At 51.3% G+C, this 20661-nt stretch overlaps 1 protein-coding gene across 1 annotated transcript; it reads left to right on the forward strand.

The window, feature by feature from the left end:
* Positions 1–21: 21 nt before the first annotated feature.
* On the forward strand, positions 22–15398 carry LOC136131379 (keratin, type II cytoskeletal 71-like). Its single transcript, XM_065888166.1, is given in 9 exon segments — positions 22–103; positions 1898–1989; positions 11304–11518; positions 12276–12336; positions 12865–12964; positions 13303–13466; positions 13647–13772; positions 15191–15276; positions 15278–15398. Coding segments are annotated over 9 exon segments (1047 nt in total).
* The last annotated feature ends 5263 nt before the right edge of the window (positions 15399–20661 follow it).

The raw sequence follows: 20661 nt of genomic DNA on the forward strand, positions 1-20661 counted from the left end.
GTCAAGGAGGAGCTGGCCCAGATGATGCATGAGTACCAGGAACTTATGAGCACCAAGCTGGCCCTGGACATCGAGATCGCCACCTACCGCAAGCTGCTGGAGGGTGAGGAGTGCCAGTGGGTGATGGGAGGGGTCTTAGAATGTTAGGGCTGGGAGGACTTTTGGAATCCTCTGACTCAATTTCCCAGATTGGGGGGCAGGCTGCTGGAGGGGCTGGAGATGCTGTTTTAGGTCACCCACAAACGTAGCCTTATACAGAATCTGGTCAGATAATAAGATGATGATTTCCTTTAGGGTTCTCTTTCCAGTCTTCAGACTATGATGGGGAGAAAGTTTCAGTGTAGTGCTGTTGTATCTTTAACACTGCTGCTCTGACACTTGCAAATGTCCCTGTTAGTAAAGAGATGGTAGATCTCAGCTTCACAGCCTCTGGGCAGACAAAAATATCTAGCCAAAATTAAAAAAAAATTGTTTCATTCATTATATTATTTTTACTGCTACAGTTTTTGTCTTTTTTGGTCCAGCAATACTGGTTTTCTGTTTACCCTGGTGATATAAGACTTCCTTTTAAGAGAAATGCATTTTTTATTATAAAAGGCAGGATCAATGGAAAATACTAAATATATAAGAGTATGAGTTATACGTGGTCGTAGCAACAATTGGAAGGGTGGTACATGAAGCATTGACATTTGAGAAACCCTGTTCTAACCTAGCACCATTTTATAAATGAGACCCAGAGAGGAGAAGTTATTGGTCCTAAAATCATACAGTTGGTTCCTTAGCGGCGACTCCTGATGCTAGCGTTTCTACACGTGTATTTATGCGGCAGTAGCCCCACAGGGATGAAGAAATGGGCTGAAGAGAAGCATGGCAGGAGGGCCTCTGGGAGGTGGTGTTGCCATGGCGGTGGGGGGGCGCTCCAGGGTTGAAATTCGCACATCTCTGAAGGGGAAAGAGCAGATGAGGAGGGAAAGAGAGGTGCTTAGAGTCACACAGGTGCACTTCATGCCACCTGGCCAGCTAGAGGGCTTGTGGAGGCCGCGGTAGCCTGGCTGATGATTCCAGGCTGGGGTGAGCGTAACTTGGATTCCATGTAAAGGAGATTTACCTGTGCTTTTCTCCCTGTGCAGGATGTCTGGAGAAGATACCAATTCTGTGAGCATATGTGAGTATTTCACTCCCTGAAAGAGTATTTTTAGCCCATTAATGAACACAAAGTAAGCAGTCCCCTGCCACCAGGACCCCTTGGAAGAGCCTGGGCTCTGCCTGATAGAGCATCATTGTCCTAATCGCCTCCTTTGATGAGACCTTCGGCCTCTTCCTCTGTGGAGTCAGCTTCCCATCACATTCTGACATTTCACACTGACCCCTTCCCCAGAAACCTCACCCATGCTAAGATGAGACTCTCAGTCCTACCCTCTTGTGTCACTCCCATCCCGGCTTTCCTTCATGACGGAAGCTGTGGGTTGGAAGAGGGGCACCTCCTCAATCAGACTGAGACCTGCGCACGGAAACACTGCGTGAGCCAGCAAAAACTCCCCTGGAATGAGCAATCAGGAACTGCTTTGAAAAAAATTAAGAATGTCTTCTTGAGTTAAATGCAAGACTTTTTGGCTTATGCGATACTTGGGCATCATCTGTTCTTTGGGGGAAGCCCCTGCTACTAGAATGAGGAGGCTCTGGGTTTGGGGGTCCTGCGGCATCTGGGCTGATTCTCCCAGTGCTTGAGCTGCCCAGGAATTGAGCATATATCACTAAACTCAAGTCCACTGTTGATGTGGAGTGTTTGTGTAAGAGGGACACATTAAAGCTAGTTGGGGCTGGGAGGTTGGAGAGGACTTTGGGTCAGCCCTGTCCTGGGACACACCCTTATCATCCCTCCCTCTGTCCTCCACAGCGGTCATCAGCAGCTCCATGGCCAGGACCACAGGCGCAGGAGTCGGCTTTGGGTTCAGCGGTGCCAACACCTATGGCTATTGGCCCAGCTCTGTCGGCAGGGGCTATGGCATCCTGTCTGGGAGCTGTGTCACTGGCAGTGGGAATTGCAGCCCCCGTGGGTGGCCAAAACTAGGCTGGGGAGTGCACGTGAATTTGAGGATTGCTGGGGAAGACCCCAGCTCTGAGCTTACCCACCAAGAAAACCACAAAATAAGGTGAAAGACAGCTGTCCAGACATCTTGCTCTGGTTTCTCCTGGACTCCCTGCTCCAGGAAATTCCTCCATCACATTTGTCATCATCCCTTCCTTGTTTTTCTTCTCCACTGACATGTCCTCTCTTGCAACTCTCTGCCTTAGTCCTTCTTAATTAAGAATAGGGATTCTAGCCCATCCTTCTGCTTTCACACCAAGAGGCCTCTTAACCCAGCCTCCCCTTCCTGCTGCATTGCCAAGGATAAAGACTTGACCCTTTCTCTGGCTGCATGCCCCTTTGCAAATGAAGGTTTTCTCTAAAGGGCATCCCAGGCCTCCTGTTGCTCCTTCCATGCCCTGGCTTAGGTAGTTATTCAGCCATATGCTCCATGGGTACAGGAGATTACAGGTCCACTGATAGACCTGCAAGGACTGTATCTTGCTAGAGCAACGTCAGCTCTGGGGAAACACCTGGTTATTTGTTGTACCTTGCATGGTCCCTGCAGACTATAGCTGGGAGCGCCCCTGCAGACTGATCCCATCAATGAAGGGATCTGTGTTCTCAGCATGTACGTTTTTGTCCTGGTTCAGGCCTCTGTCCCTGCTTCCTCGTCTCACCAATAAACTTATACAACTCATGCAGGCCCAGGATGCTTTTCTCTCCTAAGGGAATCCTCATCTTAGGCCAAGTCTCTTCTGTATGTAGAGGTCAATGACCTGGAGCCCAGGGCATCTGAGGCACAGTGTCTTCCATAGAGACCCGAAGTATCCTTTGATCTGAGTGAAAGACATCCTTGCACGGATGGCAGGACCCCACCTTCACCTCCGCTGGATTTTGTGATACTCAGGGTTCATCTCTGTCCCCCATCCCCAGCAGATGCATCTTTTTTTTTTTTTTTTTTGCGGTACGCGGGCCTCTCACTGTCGTAGCCTCTCCCGTTGTGGAGCGCAGGCTCCGGATGCGCAGGCTCAGCGGCCATGGCTCACGGGCCCAGCCGCACTGCAGCATGTGGGATCTTCCTGGACCGGGGCATGAACCCGTGTTCCCTGCATCGGCAGGCGGACTCTCAACCACTGTGCCACCAGGGAAGCCCCAGATGCACCTTTGAAGTCATGCTTTTCTCAGATGAATGCACTGGTGAATGGAAAACCTTTGAGAACGTTCAGATTCTCAGCAGAGAGAGGGAGTCAACATTTGTCTTGTGGCAAAATGTAAAACTGGCCAAGAGGCAGCAGAAGGCCAGTTCCAGAAAACCTGGGGATCGAGTTATAGCTGTTCCTTGTTCTCTGGGAAAAGGTCAAAGGTAGATTCTGTTTCAAGTAATGACCCATGTTCTCTTGGTGCCTGGGGAAGGTTCACTGGGTTGAACATGGTTGTGAATGTATATGTACGAGTTGTGTTTTAAGCATGGGGGGCATCTCTGTTACATGCCACTCAGCTTCCAAACACTCTTGTGCTCAGAGCCTTCTTTTTTTTGGCTGTGTTGAGTCTTCATTGCTTCGTGCAGGATTTCTCTAGTTGCAACGACCAGGGGCTACCCTTTGCTGTGGTGTGTGGGCTTCTCATTGTGGTGGCTTCTCTTGTTGTGAAGCACGGGCTCTAGGCATGCGGGCTTCAGTAGTTGTGGCTCGCGGACTTAGTTGCCCTGTGGCATGTAGGATCTTCCTGGACCAGTGATTGAACCTGTTTCCCCTGCATTGGCAGGCAGATTCTCAAACATTCTCAAACATTGCACCACCAGTAAAGTCCCTCAGATGTACGTTTGAGACCTTTCTCGTAGGTCTCTAGGCCATGACTATGCTGGCAGGATATGACAGGAAGCAAAAAACAAGTGAGAGGCCAGCACACATTGAGGCTGGGGCTCACAGGTGCATCTGAACAGGGTCACTGTGGGTCCAGAGTCCTACAGTTCAAGTCAATAGCCTTGAATTCAGATCCAGTCCCTGTGACTAAGTGGTGATCATGAGTGAAGCTCTCAACCCTTTTGAGCGTCATTTCTTTAGCTATAAAATAAGCAGAATTAACCCCCAGCTTGCTGTTAGGCTATAAGACAGCATGAAGATGTTCTGTGCAATTCCTGGTACAAAGTTCATGCTTAATAAATGTTAAATGGAAACAGAATCTTGTTCTTAATCTTTGTGGTTCAAAAACAAAATTAGCTCACTGAAAGGGGTGTTTAGCTGCTAGTAAAGCAATTCACAAAATCTAAGCTTTAAAGAAACCATCTTATAAACGACATGCAGTTTATTTATTGCCCAAAGGAGAACTGGCTGGCCAAATAACTAGTCTCAGGGAAGACACTCTTGGGGCCAGTAAAGAAATGGTGGTCAACTCAAGGAATATTTAGTAAGTAGCTATCACGTGCCTGGCATGAGTTAGTGTTCGGGATAGCGATATGGAAACGGGTCCATGCTCTTAATGGAGACATAACCATGAAAAATGTAACTATAACACAGGTGAGATATTGGCAACACAAGAAATGACAGTCAGCACAGAGGAGAGTGGGGAACTTCAGGGAGGTCAGGGAAGGCTGGCAGAGGAGGCAACATGTGCAGAGTTTCGAGAGGATGGAGTTTACTAGGCAGACAAGAGGAGGGAGTGGGCATGGTACCCAGAAGCACTAGCATGGTGTAAGTAGGTCACGGTTGCTGGAGTGTGAAGAGGAAGGCTGAGGAAGTTCTGCAGGTGGAGATGGAGGGGGCAGTGGCACCTGAAGCTGGGGAGGTTGGCAGCAGCCACATCAGAGGGGTCCTTTCAAGTCTGCTAAGGAGCTGGGATTTCATGCTGTAGAGCTCGTGGGAGAAGCCTACACATTAGATGTCAGATGGACCCAACTGGACCCAACTGGAGTCCTCCTCTGCCACTCAGTGTGACTTAGGCAAGCTACTTCTGCTCGATGACCCTCAGTTTCTTCATCTGTAAAAAGGAGTTAATAATAGTATTCCCTAAAGAAATTGCCATGAGAATTACATTTAATTAGAGGATGTAGGAGAATTATTTAATTTAGTGACTGGCACATAGTACGTACTCAATAAATGGCTGCTATTAAATATTGTTAACATTATAGCTCTCTTTTTTTTTAAGCATCTTTATTGGAGTATAATTGCTTTACAATGTTGTGTTAGTTTCTGCTGCATAACAAAGTAAATCAGTTATATGCATACATATATCCCCATATCCCCTACCTATTGCACCTCCCTCCCACCCTCCCTATCCCACGCCTCTAGGTGGTCACAAAGAACCGAGCTGATCTCCCTGTGTCATGCAACTGCTCCCCACTAGCTATCTATTTTACATTTGGTAGTGTATATATGCCAGTGCTACTCTCTCACTTCATCCCAGCTTACCCTTCCCCCTGCCCGCGTCCTCAAGTCCATTCTCTACCTCTGCGTCTTTATTCCTGTCCTGCCCCTAGGTTCATTATAACTTTTTTTTTAAGATTCCATATATATGTGTTAGCATACAGTATTTGTTTTTCTCTTTCTGACTTACTTCACTCTGTATGACAGACTCTAGGTCAATCCACCTCACTACAAATAACTCAATTCTGTTTCTTTTATGGCTGAGTAATATTCCATTGTATATATGTGCCACATCTTCTTTATCCATTCATCTGTCGATGGACACTTAGGTTGCTTCCATGTCCTGGCTATTGTAAATAGTGCTGCAGTGAGCATTGTGGTACATGTCCATCTTTGAATTATGGTTTTCTCAGGATATATGCCCAGTAGTGGGATTGCTGGGTCATACAGTAGTTCTATTTTTAGTCTTTTAAGGAACCTCCATACTATTCACCATAGTGGCTGTATCAATTTACATTCCCGCCAACAGTGCAAGAGGGTTCCCTTTTCTCCACACCCTCTCCAACATTTATTGTTTCTAGATTTTTTGATGATGGCTATTCTGACTAATGTGAGGTGATATCTCATTGTAGTTTTGATTTGTATTTTTCTAATGATTAGTGATGTTGAGCATCATTTCATGTGCCTCTTGGCCATCTCTATGTCTTCCTTGGTGAAATGTCTATTTAGGTCTTCTGCCCATTTTTATTTTTTTAAATTTTTTTATTTATTATTTTTTTAAAATTTATTTATTTATTTTTGGCAGTGTTGGGTCGTCGTTTCTGTGCGAAGGCTTTCTCTAGTTGCGGCGAGCGGGGTCCACTCTTCATCGCGGTGCGCGGGCCTTTCACTGTCTCGGCCTCTCTTGTTGCGGAGCACAGGCTCCAGACTCGCAGGCTCAGTAGTTGTGGCTCACGGGCCCAGTTGCTCCGCGGCATGTGGGATCTTCCCAGACCAGGGCTCGAACCCGTGTTCCCTGCATTGGCAGGCAGGTTCTCAACCACGAGCGCCACCAGGGAAGCCCCGGTGCTGGTATTTTGTGCATACACTGCCCTCTGCCATCAGCCTCGGGTACTGCACCTTCCAGCCCTGTGCCTTTGGAGGAAAGACTCTTCCCTAAAACGGAGAGGGTGTGGGATGATTTTGGACAGGCTCTGTGCCCACCGTGGAGCTGGCAGCTGGAGGAGATGCTGTTTCGCTCCCTGGCGTGCCCAGGCTGGCCCAGCCTCCATGTTGCCCAGGCCCTGGCTTCTGTCTCCCCTACCTCTCCTTTCCCATCTCTCCTCTCACAGGATTGGGGGTTAGGAACTGTGGTAGCTGGCATTGCTGCAGCCCAAACCCCTTTGAGGACCTTCAGACAGCTCTTCCTTGACAGGCACCTGAAAATCTTGGTGCTGGTCAGGAAGTCCGGGGAGTGAGAGCCCCCGTCCCTCAGCAATACTGTCCTCTAGCCTCACCTGCACTGTAGGTAAGCTCCTGCCCTGGCTGCAAGGGGGACCCTCTGAGATCTCAATACCACACCCCGCCCCTGCCCCCGTGCAGTAGATGATCTGGGCATGGAGGCACTGGTGAGACACAGGCAAGGGGCTACAGAGGAAGGAAGGGATCAGAGCTGAACACAGACAGCCTGGGAAGGCTTCCTATAGAAGGTGAAGAGGACACGACTTGTTGGAGAATGGGAGTGTCTTAAGACGTTTTAGGTCTCATCTGGCAGCTGCTCTGAGGTTTGTGCTGCCTTTTGCCAGCTGCCTCTATTTCCCTCCCAGGGCCTCCACCACTCCTGCCATCTCAGGACGACCACCACTTGTAGGACTAGCCCTCTGCTTATGGCACCATCCCTCAGCCCTCAGACTCACATCCGGCAAGTGCTGCACAGACCAGAGAGACGCTGAGGGTCTCTCCTCTCCTGCACAGCAATTTCCACCGCCCCGGCCCTCCCTCCCTGCTTGGTGCATTTCCACACCACAGCCCCTTTTATATTTGGTCCCTCTTCGAGCACGCATAGACGCGTGCTCATTGGCTCACAGATTCAAGTCTACGGAAGATACCCAAAATACTTAACAACTGGTATAATCAGGCACCAACTCATCAAAGCACTTGTCAGCCACAGACAACCGAGACAGCCATGCCAGTCCCTGGGCACCATTCTGCTTAAGCTCGTGTTCACGACCACTCGCATGTAGATGTGGACCCCCACGTGGCCTCTGACACATATGGGAGAACATCTTTCAGCTGGTGAGCAGTGCTCACAATTCATATCATGATCCCGAGCCTGGGTCCAAGGAGCAGAGAGCATCACCTGGCCTCGGAGGGAACTGTTAGGCTGGAGGAATGCATACAGCACTTAGGCAATAGGGTTGTGTGAAGAAAGGCTCAGCTGACCCAGGGAGGGCTTGGGGGAGGTTTCTTAGAGGAGGGGTGTCTTGGTTTGTCTTAAAGGATAGGACAAGCCTGCCCTGGTGGGCAGGAGGCTGGAAGAACAGCCCAGAGCATGTCATCAGGGAAAAGCATGATGCATGTGAGAAACATGCAATCGTCTCATAAGCACACCTACCCAAGTCCCGAAATTACCATTGTCTTCAAAAGAGTAAAGCAGGCTGAGAAGGGGAGCGGGGGGCGGGGGGGCGGTCAGTTCCGCTGCCTAGAGAGTCTGGGACAGGAAGAAGAGTGAGGGAAAAGTGAGTGCTGGTGAGCTCAGTTTTTCACACCGTGCAGGCACCTGCACTGGACATTTGCACATGAGAAAACCAGGACAGTGTAGAGGCTATGAGCACAGATGGTAACCAGGCCGCCTGGGCTGAACCCTGGCTCAAATCCTGGCTCAGCTACTCACTAGCTGTGCAACCACCAGGAAGTTACTTAACTTCCTTGTGCCTCAGTATTTCATCTGTAAAATGGGGATAACAACAGTACCTGCCTCACAGGGCCGCCGTGAGCATTAAATGAGTTAATATACGTGCAGTGCTTAGAGCAGTGCCCAGCAGAGCTCACACTGTGTGTTAGCTATTATCATTACCATCATCATTATTATTTACAAGGTGCCTCCCATACACCTCTGGGAGTAGGTGGAGCAGGTATTAGCACCTCCCTTTTTAGGGATGCGGAAACATAGGCTTAGGAAGTTGGGAGACCTGCCCGTGGTCACATGGCAGGACCAAGACCTGGGTCCTCAGAGTCCTGAGTCTACACACTTCGCCAGAGGCTTGGGGTGGGGCTGGAGGAAGGAGATGGCTAGCAAAACTCAAAGGAGATGGTCCCGGCCACGGAGCTGAGCAAGGAGGAAGCGAGGGGGATGGGGCTGCCCAGGAAGGCACCTCTCTGGTAGCCAAACAGCAGGATGGGAGCAGAGCTGAGTGTCTGGCAGGACAGCCCTCCTTGGCCTTTATATCCCAGCTTCTCTGGGGTAGCTCACCTTCAGCTTTGCCAGCTGCAAACCTGCTGAAGAGCTGTCCTGCCGCCAGATGTGTGGCTCTGATTGTGGCCAAGTCCCCCAGGGACTGTGCTCCAACCAGCTAGCATGGGGCTGTGTAGTCTTTCCCGAGAGAAGGTAGGTCAATCTCTACTGGCAGAGGCTTGTCAGGGTTACTGGCAGGAGCTCCAAAGAGAAGACAGACCCTTGCTTCTTGCTCCTGAGGGCCAGCTTGGTGTTATTGCTAAGCCTGGGTCCATGCAGGCTGTGCACAGGGAAAGCCAGTGAGAGGGAGTCTGCCCCTGATTGGTCAGGGAAGCTGTCCTCCTCCCATCAATTTTAAGCTGATTTCTCTGCTAGTCATTTGACAGGTGGATTGGGAGCATCAGTGTGTGGTCATTCACAGGCGGCTTGGCCATGGGCATTCGTTTTGGTGGGCTAAGGACTCTCTTGAGAAGCAGAATAGTGTGGTGGGGAAGAGGTCTCCGCAGTGTTGTGAAGTCAGACCTGGCTTCCACCTTGGCCCCATCACTTACCAGCTGTGTGACTTTGTGTGGCTAAGCCCGCCACATAGCCAGCTATGTGGACATGTGGAGAGTCATTCATCCTGTCTATGCCTCTGTTTCTTCATCTCTACAATGGAGATACTAATCTACCTCTTGAGGTCATTGTCGGATTCACGAAAGAAAATGCATGTGAAGATGTTGGCACGATGCCTGACACATGCGAAGTGCTCCCCAAATGGCGGTTATTGTTATTGTCATTTTTATCTCTGAGAGCTAGGGTAGGGGTGTTGAGAAGGAGAAGAATCAAAGGTCTGGAAGAGGCCTCAAGGGATCATCCAGTCCAGATAGGCCCTGACTTTCCATAGATAAGAAATGATTGCTCCCATTTTGTGGGTCGGCAAAAGCATGGAAGTAATGCCGTGCCCAAGATCATCTCCAGGGTAGGGAAGGTGAGGTTGGATGATCAGCCTCCTGCCTCCAGACCTAGTACTGGGGACTGGAGGGCTATGCTGGCCACATGACAGTGAGGCACCAAGGACAAGTCAGCTCAGGACAAATCCTATGTTGTGATGGTCAGTGGCCATCAAAGTCTCACCTCCCCACAGCTCTGGACCCTGGCTCGGAGGATTCCCTGCTGCCTCTGCTCTCTTCAGGGGCTGGCACCTTCTCTGTGGCTTCTTACCTCTAAGGTTTTTACCTCTAGGAGATCAAAGTGTTCTGAAATTTGAGGTCTGGGGGGATGGGAGTGGACTGACTTTTGGCTGGGCTGATCAAACCTCATTAAGGAGTAAAGTCTGGAGACATGGAGAGAAAGACAAACATGAAGACAGTCACCTCTGTGAAAAATGTGGTCTGCCTGGGGTGAGAGGGACACAGGCTCAAAAGCCTGGAGGGTTCCTAAATAATTTTATTCTCTAGAGGAATATAATCCCATAACCCCAGGCAGCCGGAGAAGATGGGTACATCCTATCGGTCATCCAGATGTGGAGTTCAGATGTGTATTGTGGTGTCCTGGGTGTAGGGTTTTCTCTTTGGTCAATGCTTAGTCTTATGAGTAGACATGAAAAAGTCAGGACTGGTTAAACCAAACCAAATGCTGGAAGATCTGCTGGACGCAAGCTGTTTGGTGACCAATCCCATCTCAATACTGAATACCAGACAGTTTTCTAATGTCCTGTGTTTCTGACTTTAAGGGACACAACCTTGTTTAAACAGTAGCTGCGCTCATGTACGATCAAGGGAAGTCACGTGAAAGAAAAGTCCCAAACCAAACAAGAGAGGAGTATGCAGACCCACCAGCTCTGGTCAGTTTCCCGGCCCAGTGAGGACACAGTGGCGTGGGGAGCTCCGTCTGTCCATCCGGCTCCGTAAGCCATCCTTGCTCTAGGGAAGATGGTTCTGAGGAGCAGGACAAAGGGAGGAGGAGGAGGCATGAGCAGAGATGCCGTTGGAGGCTGATGCCGGAATTTAGAACACCCAGAAGTCCTTGGTCCACTGAGCCTCACTGAGCTTGAGATGTTAGAAAATGAAGAGCAGACTCCCTTCTTTAGAGTGGTCAACCTTTGCAAAGATGAACCCTGCCTGACTCTGTTCCAGTACTTTCAAGCTCACCCCTGCCCTGGGCTGGTTTGGCCACAGTGGGTTCAGAGTGATCTGATGCATGGGTTATGGGGACACATATCCGTGTTCAGTTCTGGGCTCTGCCACTTATTAAACTATTGGACCTTGGAAAGAAGCCCAACTTCTCTATGCCTCAGTTTCCTTTACACAAAATAGGGTTAATGATGCACCCACCTCCTGCAGATGTTGTGAGGGGTAAAGGAGAAAATGCAGGGGAGCGCTTTGCAAAGCTCCCCGGGAGTGACGGGTGTGACTGTTTTCATGGTGGCTCAACACTTCTGGGTGTTGGGCTCCAGGTGTGGATCCTGGAGCAGCAGAACCAGGTGCTGGGGACCAAGTAGGAGCTGCTGCGGCAGCTGGACCTGAACAACTCTAAGAACAACCTGGAGCCCATCCTCGAGGGCTGCACCAGCGACCTGCTCAAGCAGCTGGAGATGCTGTCCTGGGGCCGGATGAGGCTGGACTCGGACCTGAGGAACGTGTGGGATGTGGTGGAGGACTACAAGAAGAGGTGAGCTGGGAGGGGACCCCCTGTAGCTACACGACTGTCCCTGTCCCTTTTGAGCTTGTCAAGCAGGAGTGGGCAGCTACCCCAGCTTAACATTTTTGGAGGTGGAGGGAGGCAGTGTTCCTTGTCATACCAAGCAGAATCACCCCCAAGAAAACGGAAACTTGCTCCCTGCTCCTCCAGCCTGGCACTTAGGACAGACGTGAGATTTCCTACAGGACATTCATGCCACACGCTCCTTCCTCATTTTTTTAAATTAATGTATTTATTTTATATTTATTTTTGGCTGTATTGGGTCTTCGTTTCTGTGTGAGGGCTTTCTCCAGTTGCGGTGAGTGAGGGCCACTCTTCATCGCGGTGCGCGGGCCTCTCACTGCCGCGGTCTCTCCCGTTGCGGAGCACAGGCTCCAGACGCGCAGGCTCAGTAGTTGTGGCTCATGGGTCCAGCCGCTCCGTGGCATGTGGGATCTTCCCGGACCGGGGCACGAACCCGTGTCCCCTGCACTGGCAGGCGGATTCCTAAACACTGCGTCACCAGGGAAGCCCTCCTTCCTCATTTTTGAAGCTGGATCTTCAATAATCTCCTTCCAAAATTGGTGATCACATCTTCTCCTCCAGGAAGGCTTCCTTGCCTGGCTGGCCCTACTGGCCCTGGACTCTGCAGCCCCGCAGCATCTGTGCCCTCGCTCAGGGTCTTCCCTGGGCAAACGAGGGTTCTCAGTGAGACATATTAACTGACAGAGCACTGGCGTTCCTGCAGGTATGAGGAAGAAATCGACAGGCGGACAGCAGCAGAGAATGAGTTTGTGCTTCTCAGAAAGGTGAGGGGTAGGCAGGTCTTGGATCTGGGGCTGGCCTGGGACCTGGAGGAGATGAGCCTGCCAGTGTGCTCTGCTTTCAAAGAAAGTGAACTGATTCAGAAATAGCGAGGGGAAGGCAGGGGAAAACCGCGATGCAAGAGTATCCAGAGAAGGGAATAAAAACGGCAGAGGGGATGATGGCATTCTTGAGTGTTTAATGGGGTCGGGGTTTGTCCACAGTGAAGAACAGTGGAGGGTGACACACAGGGGCTCTCCCTGCAGTTGCGGGCCTGGCTAGGATGTCACAGTGATGACTGACAGCAGCCCCGATGGGTTCCCTTCCTTAGAGGGGCACCCCATCCCTACTGCCGAGGGAGCCCATTCTCAGGATGGGGCAGGGCTGGGCCTTTTGCTCCTTCCTCCCCTTTCCCACGAACCTCCCAAAGAGAAGAGGTGGCTATTTCCCCACGCGGGGGACCCAGGCTGGGGTGTGTGTTGCCTTCCAGGCTGCACTGGCAGTGATTTGGGGATGGCTGGGATACCTTTCAGGACGTGGTTGCAGCTTATGCCAATAAGGTGGAGCTGCAGTCCAGGGTGGACTCCATGGACCAGGAGATCATGTTCTTCCAGTGTCTCTATGAAGCCGTAAGTCCGTCTCTTCATTCCACCCCTCCGAGGGCTGCCAGCGGGTAAAATTCTGTTCTGGGGCCGGGAGGGGCACACAGGCCCCAACTCTCAACCACTCATCTCCATTTCAGCCCTCAGAGGCTCCTCATCTCCTCTCTGGGTGGGAAGGAAATGGTCCTGGCCTTATCTCCATAGCAGCAGGACTCTGTCTGGGGCCTGGAGGGAACTCGCTTTGCCCAGAGAGCAACAGCCTTGGTTTGGAGCCTCTAAATTGGCATCACCAGGATTTGCTTACCTTGGGAGGAAGGTTGTTGGCCTCCAACAGTCAAGTCCTGAGACCATCACTGTTTCCCCTTCAAGGGATCGCTCAGATCCAGTCCCACATCAGCGACATGTCTGTCATCCTGTCCATGGACAACAACCGCGACCTGAACCTGGACAGCATCATTGATGAGGTCCGTGCCCAGTACGAGGAGATCACCCTGCAGAGCAAGGCTGAGGCCAAGGTGCTATACCAGACCAAGGTGAGCTGGGCTGAGGCAGGCCCGGGGAGAGTGACCCCAGTAGGCATGAGGGCTGGGCCGGAATGTCTAGTTAAATGTCCAGCATGGCTTGCTCCCATGACATCACCAACCCCAAGCCACCATGTACTCCCACGACACGCTCATCACCCCCATCCATGGCTCCGCCCTTTGGGTCCCCAGTTCCAGGAACAGCAGCTGGCAGCTGGCCAGCATGGGGGCGACCTCAAAAACACCAAGAATGAGATCTCAGAGCTCACCCGGCTCATCCAGAGGATCCGCTCAGAGATTGAGAATGTGAAGAAGCAGGCGAGGTGGCTGGTTGCCTTTGCATGGGGTGGACAGGCACAGTTGGAGGGGGATGAGTGGGCCGAGAGTGTCAGCCTCCCAAATCTCTGCCCAGGGGAGGAAAGGGACCAAAGAGATGACTGTGTCAAGCCCTTAGAACAGGTGTCCCTGGGGCATCTCATCTGCAACTCGCCTCAAGGACCCCTGATTTGAAGACCCCTCCCCTAGGAAGACTTCTCTCACCCGACAGGGTGGGCTAGGGCCACATCCCTCTGCCCCTCCTGCCCTGATCAATGTGCTCTCCTGGCACTTGTGTCTCCCCTGTACTTGTCAGGCTTCTGTAATTGCCAGACACCTGCATGTCCCTTCTTCCACTGGACCAGAGGGAGGCAGAGAGCTGGCTACTTTGCTCCTGTTGTTTGCCCAGCGTCTACTACAGTGCCTGGCACAGAGTAGCTGCTTAATAAACATTTGTTGATTCAGGGATTGAGGAGAAGGGGGTTCAGAGGACACCCCTTAAAATCTGTCTGTGGATATCTATTGAGGCCTTACTCGGAGTACTGCTCCTGGGAACATAGGCAGCAGTCGCAGTTCTAGTAGGTGGGGAGACAAGGTTCTCATATACATTAACAATAGCCGTATCTCCTGTCATTTTATCACACTGAATCCTTCCAAAAACCCTGTGAGGCAAGCCTTACCTGTTGTTACAGATGAGGAAACTGGGGTTCAGAGAGGTTAAGAGTGTTGCACTGCGGTAAGTGGTGGAGTTGTGATCTGAACCAAGGTCTCCTGACTCCTGGTCCAGTGCTCTTTCCACTCTCCCATGGGTTTTAACACTTAGTAGCTCTGGGACATTGGGCAAGTTACTTGTCTGCATTGCACAGGGTGTTGTGAGGACTGGATGAGTCAAGTTATATAAAAGCCATGTGTAGGGCTGAGCACCGTGCCGGGCATATGGTAAGCATTTGGGAAATTGTTTGTCCTGGGGTATCTCCTTCCCCATTTCCTCGTCTGTGACCCTATGCACCTGAGCAGCCACTGTTGTGGTACCTGCAATACCATATTCCAGTGATCTGTCCTCCTAGACTTTAAACAACTCAAGAGCAGAAGGCTGAGCTTACTCTTACTCATTTTGTATCCTCAGAGCAGGGTGGCCAAATAAATGACTTTGAAAGGTACTGAGTGGCACTGAATTAGCCATCAACTCAGGGGGGCAGGATGAACTATTTTTCATCACCACCCATGTCTAAACAGAGTGGAGATAAAGCTAAGAAAGGACTTGCCGACCCCAGAAGGGGCTCCAACTAGAAGAGGAACAGGGAGTCTGAAGGGTGGAGGTGGGCATCTCTGCTCCAGAATCTCAAAGAATGAGTGGGACTTGGATGTGGATGATTCCAGTGAGCCCTTCCAGTTTCCAACCTCTGTAATTCCCCATTTAGGCTTCCAACCTGGAGACGGCCATCGCTGATGCTAAGCAGAGTGGGGACAACACCCTGAAGGATGCCTGGGCCAAGCTGGATGAGCTCCTCCAAAGACAAGCTGGCCAGGATGATGCACGAGTACCAGGGACTCATGAGCCTGAAGCTAGCCCTGGACTTGGAGATTGCCACCTACCGCAAGCTGCTGGAGAGCAAGGAGTGCCGGTGAGGGAGCGATGCTCTGGCAGGAAGGCCACAGGGGTTTGGGAAGGACCAAAGGAGAAAGCCTAACACATCTTAATCCAGAAGAGATGAATTCTTGGGGAAAGAAGGGGTGGTGATGCTAGGAATAATAATAGAATTAATAATACTACACAGACACGAGTGCTTCCTTCATACCAGGCACTGTGCTACGTTGATTGGTTCATTCAGTCCTCACCACTTCCCTGCCTGTACCTGGGTACACTACCCAACCCGCCCCCCCCCCCAAAAAAACGTTACTCTGTTAGGCCTTCTTGTTCTCTCTTCCTTAATTGTCTAGGTACAAGATGAGCTTGTGAGTGCTGTCCAGGGCAGCCACTCCAGCATCACCAATGCTCTTGGGAGAAGGAAAGCCTCGATGCCTGGGAGGCTGACCCTTGGGAGGTGTGCATGCCATCCCCACAAGTACACCTCATGAGAGCTACTGTTTGATGGATTTTTGCCTGGTTACCCCAAAGATTCAGGGGTGGCCCCCATAGCTTCTGGAGCTCTGCTTGTGCCAAAGGAGCCCTGGTATTTCCATAGGTGCCTACTGAGTTCAGAAACCCACATTAGGCCAGTGGGAGCACTAGCTTTGAGGTTAATAACTTGTGAGTTGAATGACTGTTTGTTCTTATTTTATTTCTCCCCTAACAGGATGTCATGAGAATTTCCCTACCCTGTCAGCATCTGTAAGTACTTGTGTTCTTGGACCTAGAATTGTAGAATGTGTGGACTTGAAAGGGCCTTAGTTATACCCTGTGTGTGGAGATGAGGAATCTAAGGACCAGAGAGGGGAAAACTTTGCCTGAGATCACACAGCCAGATGGCAGGGCATGTCCAGAAATCAGGCCTTCTGACTCCCAGCCCAGCACTCCTTCCTTTTTATCATTCTGTCTCCCTGTTCTGAGGGCAGCTAGGAAGGTTATCACCATGGTGATGGGGAACCAAAGGACACAGTGCAGGAAGGTGAGTATGGGTGTGTGTGAGGCCTGGGGGGCCAGGTTGCAAGTTACGATGAGACCTGGGCTGGGGAATTGGTAAATGGGGGACCTCGGAGGTCAAGCTGAAAGTGTTAGATCTCTGGATTTCTCATCAGGGCTAAGAGTTAAATCATAGCTTCCAAAAGATGCCATCTGGAGGACAGACGGTAGGAGGGAGAGGTTGGAAGCTGGGAAGTTTAGAAAAAAGACTAATAGAAGAGGCAGAGTGTTCAGAATGACAGGTGGGTCCATTGGTACCTGGACCAAAGAGGTGGACCTCTGAAAGTTAAGAATCAGCTAGATTGGATGTAAGCTGGGCAAGTCAAGGGCAATGCATGGAGGAAGCTGTCTCTGAGATATTTTCCCCAGTGGGGATGGGGTTGGCTGTGACTGGGTCCCCCACCAAACCCATTGTTCCAAGAAGAGCCCTACCTGTCCTGGGGAAAGGCGGCCTTGTCCGGTCCCACTCCCAGCTGTGCTTGTGGGGTGTTGACCCTGCTCTCCCCCTGCAGCCACCATTAGCAGCACCAGTGTCAGCAGTGGCTATGGCTTCTGGCCCAACTCGGTCAGCGGAGGCTATGTGGTCAACGGCAGCAGCTGCATCTCTGGAGTGTGCAGCGTCTATGGCAGGGAGGGCCGGAACCAGAGCAGCACCACTGACTACAAGGATGCCCTGGGGAAGGGTTCCAGCCCGAGTGCCCCCTCCAAGAAAGCCAGTCCATAGAGAGGGCTGTCCTCCCGCCACCTCTTCATCCCAGCTCTGGCTCCCACGTGCAATCTCCCTAGCCTGCTCTCAGCCCCACTCCCACCCTGCTGGCCCTGCTTTTGTACCTCCAGTGCTGGACTTGGCCACCCACCTGTGTCATCCTGAACCTGGACAGGTGTGGATGACTAAGCCTGGTGAAATTCGTCCCTGCACACGCTTGGGGTTCGCCTCCTTGGCTGTGGTCCCCGAGCCATGCCACCAGCTCCCAGTCTTCGATCCTCTGCACAGCCTCTGGCTCAGTCACTAATTACTCTCCCTGGCCCTGTGGGTCTCAGACTGAGGCCTCCCTCTCACACTGGGGCCTTTGTCCCAGCTCCTACTAACTACCTGTGGTAGGAGCGGCTCTGTGTTCAGGAAAAGGCAAATGAAAGACAAACGACAAACGACTAAGCGAGGCCATCCCCGCCCCTCCCTGGCTGGCTCATGACTCATTCCGAGTGGACCAAGTACAACTCAGGGTCTCTTTCTTCATTCTCCTACACCCACAAGCAGGGAAGAGGAGGCCTGTTCGTTTCTCCTTTCTTCTTTAAGGCCCTCCCTCTGCATCCTCAATAAACAGCATGATCTGATGCCTTGGCCTCTTGAGTAGTTAAGGTGTACACAAGGACCTCAGTCCAGATGCTCATGTGAGCAGACACCACAAACCCACACGGACACACTACACCACTGCGTATCGCCTGTGCAGCCTGTATTTCCAGGTTAATCTTCTCTGTAGAGCAGAAAAAGAAGACATTCTCAGACCACACACAGCAGAGGGGCTGGAAGCACTTCTGGGGCTGCAGGGAGGTGAAGCGTGGAGGGTTTGGGAAGAGGGCAGGAGAAGGCGTGGGGAGAAGAAAGGAAACCATAGAGAGGGGGTGTGTGCAGCCTGGTTTGTTGTTTTCAACAAAAGTGTTATCTGTGACCACTGGCAGAAACGGTCATGCTCCTGACAGGGGTCCTGGCCTCTTCTGGAGAGCTGGATCTTTCCTAGAGGGAAGGTAGGGGCTTGGTGGACAGGTACCTGCCTTTCTTCAGCCTGTTCCTCACTCTCACCGTCCTGGTCTTCCGGGGGGGGCGTGTCTCCAAGGAAGGGTGAAGCTGGTGGGAACCACACATGCTGGCCCCACTGTTAGAAAATCTAAGATAGGGAACCAGAGTTCTGCGAACCTGAGCCTGGACTGAGGGGGAGTGAGATGGGGGAGGGGCAGATTGTGAAATTTAGTGACTATGCAGTTGGTACCTCTCCAGACACCTGTCCACCCTGGAACTACTGTTGGGGTGACCAGTCCTGCCCTGTGGTGAGGAGGGCTGGAAGGAGGAGAGATGGACAGATTCCCCAATGACCAGCAAGAGCAAGCAAAACTCAGCTGGGAAGTCTTTGCGAGTCCAAAGGGCTTGCAGAGATGGAGGTGGAGAGATTGGAGGATGGGATGGAAAGGCTGCACTGAAGGATTGAACCTGAGAGAAGTGGTTGGGGCTTAAGACAAGGCTGCAGGGCCAGGCTTGAGCAACCCACTCCAGGAGGGGACCATCAGCTGCCCTCAGCCAGGAAGTCAACACCACCATTCAGTAGGTGTCGGTAGAGGAGGGCAAGCAGATCAAGACTCAGAAGCAAGTTTTGCTTCCCCGGTTGACAAGGTGAGGCCAGTGTTTGTCCTAACCTGTACACAAACACTAAACTGTACCCTAATACGTACACTCACCCTAAACCGTTGTCGTACCCTAACCTGTACCCTAAACCGCCCCGTCCCCGTTACCTAACCGTAACGCTCACCCTAACCCTAACCCTTACCCGAAGCCTTACCCTAACCCATCCCAAATCATAACCTGTAGGTTAACATTAACCCGTAACCTAACACGTACACTCTCCCTAAAATGGCGTCGTACCCTAAACCGTACCCTAAACCGTCGCCGTCTCCTAACAATAACCCTATGCCTAACCATGACCCTTACCTGAAGCCTTGCTCTAACCCGTCCCCTAATTCTAACCCGTACGCTAACACTAACAAGTCCCCTAACACGTACGCTCACACTCAAGCGTTGTCGTACGCTAAACTCTACCCTAAACCTTCCCATGCCCTAACCCTAACCCTAACCCTAACCCTTACCCGGAGCCTTACCCTAACCCGTCACCTAATCCTAAGCCGAATGCTAATATTAAACCGTACCCTAACACGTACGCTCACCCTAAACCATTGTTGTACCCTAACCTGTACCCTAAACCGCCCTGTCCCCTAACCCTAAACCTAACCCTAACCCTAACCCTAACCCTTACCCGAAGCTTTACCCTAACCCATCCCCACATCCTAATATGTACCCTAAAACTAAACCGTACCCTAAGATGTACACTCATCCTAAAACCTTGTCATACACTAACCTGTATCCTAAACCATCCCCATCCTGTTATCTTAACCTTAACCCTAACCCTAACACTTACCCGAAACCTTACCCTAACTCGATCCCTAACCCTAACCCGTACGCTAACACTAACCGTACCCTAACACGTATGCACACCCTCAAGCGTTGTCGTACCCTAAACTCTACCCTAAACATTGCCCGTGACCTAACACTAACCCTAACCCTAAACCTAACCCTAACTCTTACCCAAAGCATACCCGAACCCGTCCCCTAATACTAACCCGTACGCTAACACTAACCCGTACCCTAACACGTACACTCACCGTAAACCGTAGGCGTACCCTAAGCTGAACCCTAAACCGTCCCATTACCCTAACCCGAACCCTAACACTAACCCTAACCCTAACCCTTACCCGAAGCCTTACCCTTACCCGTCCCCTAATCCTAACCCGTACGCTAACACTAACCCGTACCCTAACACGTACGCTCACCCTAAACCATTGTCGTACCCTAACCTGTACCCTAAACAGTCCCCATCCCCTAACCCTAACCCTAACCCTAATCCTAACACTAACCCTTACCGAAGCCTTACCCTAACACGTCCCCTAATCCTAACCCGTACGCTAACACTAACCCGTACCCTAACACGTACGCTCACTCTAAACCGTTGTCGTACCAAAACCTGTACCCTAAACCGTCCCCGTTCCCTAACTCTAACCCTAACCCTAACCCTTACCCGAAGCCTTACACTAACCCGTCCTCTAATCGTAACCCATACGCTAACAATAACCCGTACCTTAACAAGTACGCTCACCTTAAACCGTTGTCGTACCCTAACCTGTACCCTAAACCGTCCCAGGCCCCTAACCCTAACCCTTACCCGAAGCCTTACACTAAACTGTCCCCTAATCCTAACCCATACGCTAATACTAACCAGTACCCTAACACGTATGCTCACCCTAAACCCTTGTCGTACCCTAAACTGTACCCTAAAATTTCCCCGGACCCTAACCCTAACCCTAACCCTAACCCGTACCCAAAGCCATACCCTAACCCGTCCCCTAATCCTAACCCGTACGCTAACACTAACCAGTACCCTAACACGTATGCTCAACCTAAACAACTGTCGTACCCTAAGCTGTAGCCTAAACCGTCCCCGTCCC

Source organism: Phocoena phocoena, chromosome 11 (assembly GCF_963924675.1).
Source record: "Phocoena phocoena chromosome 11, mPhoPho1.1, whole genome shotgun sequence".
NCBI classification, from domain to species: Eukaryota; Metazoa; Chordata; class Mammalia; order Artiodactyla; family Phocoenidae; genus Phocoena; species Phocoena phocoena.